Source organism: Chrysochloris asiatica, unplaced genomic scaffold (assembly GCF_000296735.1).
Source record: "Chrysochloris asiatica unplaced genomic scaffold, ChrAsi1.0 scaffold00234, whole genome shotgun sequence".
Taxonomy (NCBI): Eukaryota; Metazoa; Chordata; class Mammalia; order Afrosoricida; family Chrysochloridae; genus Chrysochloris; species Chrysochloris asiatica.
In genome coordinates, this window is record NW_006408752.1 from 2,642,047 (window position 1) to 2,646,841 (window position 4,795).

Consider the following 4,795-nt stretch of genomic DNA (forward strand, 5'->3'; position numbering starts at 1 on the left):
TAAATATATCAAAAAGCAACAGTTCTGTAGCCTTGGCAACATTCCCTCTGAATAACACTGTCTTCTATCCCTGTTATCTTTTCCTGTAATGAACAAACATATATGCTCAGTGGTTCTTGTGAGGAGACATGCAAATAATACGTTTGCTGTTTTACATGGTGAAGTAAACACTTTTTTGCAGGGACTGATAGAATCCTCAAGCTATCTGCTTTTCTTTCACCTTTTCTTTTTAAGCTAACAGCAGTCCCCTTTCTTAAGCTAACAGCTTTTTGTATATGCTGCTATTCAAGTTAGTAGAGCAGGTATCCATTTTACTTGTCATGAGTTGGCCACTACTGTTGTAACTGATGGGGCCAGAGCTTTCTTTGCAGCATAAGATACTATAGAGGTGCCTCTGGCAGTCAGAGGAAGCATAATAGTAGATCAAGGGATCAATGCAACAGCTTAGGCTGCTGACACAGACACAGAGGAGGTAGGCAAAGTAGGCAGACTCCATTGAGGAATTAGAAGAAAAGAGTGAATAGTGCATAATCAGGAGGACATTCGTGGGTCCAAAGCAAATGATGAAGATGCAGAAAACAGCAGCTGACAAGAACAAAGCCCGGGTCTTCTTGCTCTGTTGGGCAACTGTGGAAGAGCTAAGACATCGAATGATAGACACGTAACAGACTGTGGAAATGGCCAATGGCACAAAGAAGAAGATGGCGGAGAAGGATGTGAAATAATACACGAAATAGTTGTTATGCATGGTTTCATTGAGCACATCATGACAGGTGGTTATGTTGAGGCCTGGGACCTGGGTGGTTTGCTCTTTGAGGACAAGAGGTACCACGCCTCCGATGGCCACAGCCCAAATGGTCAGACAAGCAAAGGAAGCCCTCCCCAGCGTGCGCCAAGAGAGGGACTGCATGGGGTACACCACAGCCAGGAAGCGGTCAATACTTATGACTGTCATCAGCATGATGGAGGCATACATATTACAATAAAATGCAGCAGTGACAAAGCGACACATTTCAGACCCAAATTTCCAGTCACTTCCGGAAAAGTAATAGCTGATCTTAAAGGGGAGCACAGTCACAAAGAGCACATCCGCTGTGGCCAGGTGTAACATGTATACCACAGCAGGCTTCTTGATCTTCATTTTCATGATGAAGACAACAATGGCCATGATGTTGAGAGGAAGGCTCATGATAAACACGCCAGTGTAAACAGCAGGGACAAAGAGGGTCAGCCAGGGACTGGTCAGATAACTTGAGGCTTCTTTCGAGATGAATATAGGAGGTGGTTTTTGAAGAAGATGACTTTTATTGATGGAGGTGAATCTCTCTTCGGTAAAATTGTTTTCATCTTTTTCCTCATAGACATCGGGTGGAATTTTCTCATAAATGTCAACAGAATTCCTGATAACAAATGAACGGGGTACCAGAGTAGCATTTTCTAGTTTTGATTCTGGAAAACAAAATTTAAAAATGAATACATTTTAAAAGGCACAAGAGATGCATAGAAAATACATTTAACTTTGGCTTATTTGTTTGTGTCTTACTGGGAGAGCGGTTGGCAAAGAAGAGGAGATGCGCCATTGGATTATAGATTTAATTAGAGAATTTGCTAACAAAAAAGATTGTACATTTTGTTTTGACGCAAACATTTTTCTAACTCTGCTCCTCAGAGGGATAGAGAGGAATGAAAGATTTTCAAAGGTGTCCCTGGAGACACCAGCAATGGCGGTGAACCCTTGACACAAGGGGGAAAAATAATGATTTCTTTTTTTAATTAAAGCTAAGAGTTTTATTGAAGGAATAAAGTGATCTAGATTGGGCAGCACCTGGGAAGGATTCACCGCAGAGCTCTGACATTCTGAAAGAGACGTGAGCTTTTTACACAGAAAAGGAGTGTGTGCGTATAGTTTGGGATTTTGGGGGTTTGGGATTACACATGGCTGGCTACAAGCTAAGATTTTACACAGCTGATTTTTAACATCAATTTCTTGGTGCCAACTTAGTAAACTACTCACTGAGATCTGCTATATAAGCAGTCTTCTGAGCTCATCTTGATAAACACTGACATTTTTTCACAAAGTATATTCTTGTCTCTTCTATGATTTCTTTTTCATACTAGCCAACATCTATAATAAACAAATCACTTCCAACTTATGAGAGTAACTCAAAAGGTATTGCTACTAGGGTTCATTCCAAACCACATGTGCTTCAATATGTCTCTGCAATCAGTGGATGGCTGCAGACAAGTTCTTTCAGTAATATATTTGTTATACTCTTGTTAGAGTGCCTTTAAAGAAGGTACAATCCAAAGAAGTAGGTTCTGAGGGGATCTGCTGGACCAGTTACATTCAAAGGACATACAGGTCAGCTCAGAAGGTTATGGTTACTGTTTTCCGGGACTCCAGAGGTGTAATCGTGATAGATTCTCTCAAAGGATACAGGGCAATTATGGAAGCTTATTAAGAAGTTTTAAGAAAACAGAAAACTGCTTTAGTGAGAGAAAGACCAGAAAAGTTGATCCAAGATTCCTTTTTTTTTCCCATCATGACAGTGTACTTGTACATTCTTTGAGGGTAGCATGGGCTGCTGTTCTATGTGAATTTCACTGGGAAGCTTTACCCTATCCATCATACATACAGCCCTGATCTTGCCCCTTCAGACTTCTTGTTATCAAAACTCAAAGAACTTTAAAAGGAAGACACTCTAAATCACTCAGGGATGCAAAACGACTGTTTTGACGTGATGTAAATTGAAGAGCACAGAATGTATGAGAGAAGGGTTAGAGAGCTGGAGACATCGCCTTCAGAAGTGTTTACACCAAGATGGAGGAGATGTCAAGAAATAGTAGCTTTACATTTTGATATGTTTGTTTAATAAAGGTTTTTGTGATTTTTGTACCAATGCTTTTTGACCAACCCTCGTATTTAACAAGCACTTGACCGTCTTCTCCTCCATGTTTTTAAAGGCACATTTCTCTACTCAATGTACAATCACTCATGACATCCATCCTTCGATGGAAAACCCTATATCAAAAATTAAAGGAACTTCTTTTTCACTTTTCTAATTTAAAATATTTTTCTCGCTGTTGAGAAAATAAACAACAGAACATACACCAATTCAGCAATGTCTACATGTATTATTCAATGATAATGATTACATTTTCCAAGTTGTGCACTCATTCACACCCTCCTTTTCTGAGTTGTTCCCTCCCCACTTACAGACCTTCTAAGGTTTCTATCTAAATGTTCAAGTTGCTGTTGTCAATTTGATTCCATATGGATGGATCTTAAAAGTGCACGATGATCAAGGCAGACAGTCTTTACTAATTAGGCTACTGTCAAACCCACCAGCCGCTCTCAGAAACCCTAGTCAGGAACAGACAACAACAAGATGACTTCAGGGGATATTTTTAGTTTAAGGTTTAAAGATTATCTCAGGGCAACAAGTTTGAGGACTTCATTCAATCTTAATGACTCTAGAAAGTCTGGATTCCATGAGAATCTGAAATTCTAGTCTGCATGTTCTCCCTTCTGATCAGAATTCTTCTATAGAATCTTTCATCAAAATGCTCTGTAATGTTAGCTATCAAAAGGAGAGCGTTGCTCAGGGAGGCAATTAACGACACGTTCCATTTCCTCTTGAAGGAACATCGTAAAAATTATGGAGCTAGAGACAAATTCAGATTAGGATTTAGGGCTTCTAATTCTATATCCATTAGCCACGTGACACTAATTTTCCTCTATTATTTTTAGTTCGTTTACACAGTACAGTTGCTAATACAATTCCTGGTGACCCTATGTTTGTCAAAGTAGAACCACAGGGTATTCAATGGCTGGTTTTTAGGGAAGTAAATTACCATACCTTTCTTCCAAGGTGCATCTGCGTGGACTTGAACATCCAACCTTTTTGTTGACATCTGACTACATTAATTGTATGCACCACACAGGAACTCTTGTATTTATACAGTGGCTTGTCCCAAATCTCTCACCATATTTAGCTCGAAATCACAGTCTCTCAGGTTATCTCCAAATACAACTACAATGCACGTACTGCCTGAGTCATCAGCCCATCTTCTCCTTCAGCAGACCAGCAGAGCAACAGATATTTTGGACCACTCACAACAGGCAGATAGTGTTTCTCTGCTCAGTTCTAAAATGCCACCGGCATTAAGGCATGTGCCACTCCAACCAAGATCTCTCGAATATCAAGTAGATCTCAAAAGAAAGCTTCAGCTGCTAACAACATTCTTCTTTTGTAGCACAGTGGTTAAGCACTAAGCTGTTAACCAAAGGGTTAGTAGTTCAAACCCACTAACCACTCTGTGAGAGAAAGTTGAGGCAATCTGCTTACAAAAAGATTTATGGTCTTAGAAACCCTACCCTGTCCTGTCCTACACTGTTACCATGAGTCTGAACAGACTTGATGGCAGTCACCTATTTTTTCCTACCAAAAAGAACCATTTAAAACAGTCATCACAGAATCATTAAAATGAGATTTCAAGACCTGTCTAGCCTATAAAATACGGCAGCCAGAAGCATCCCACGAGAAATAGGATATGCACTCAAGCTGTAAGCTATACAAACGAATACAATACTCTGGTAACGTAGTGATTACGAATTGGGCTTCTAATTTCATGGTCAGTAGTTCGAAGCTACCAGCTGTTCCGCAGGAGAAAGATGTGTTTTTCTACTCCCATAAAAATGTACAGCCTGGGAAACCCTATAGAGGGTTGCTGAGTGAGAAAGAACTCCACAGCTCCCAACCACCACCAACAACTCCACAGCTCCCAACCACCA

At 40.2% G+C, this 4,795-nt stretch overlaps 1 protein-coding gene across 1 annotated transcript in view; it reads right to left on the bottom strand.

Moving 5' to 3' along the window:
* Nucleotides 1-253: 253 nt before the first annotated feature.
* The window catches only part of F2R (coagulation factor II (thrombin) receptor), a 24,787-nt gene continuing 20,245 nt past the window's right edge, over nucleotides 254-4,795 (bottom strand). Inside the window, exon 2 of the mRNA XM_006873304.1 lies at nucleotides 254-1,449. Coding sequence (XP_006873366.1) covers nucleotides 254-1,449 — 1,196 coding nt within the window. The remainder of the gene's footprint in view (nucleotides 1,450-4,795) is intronic.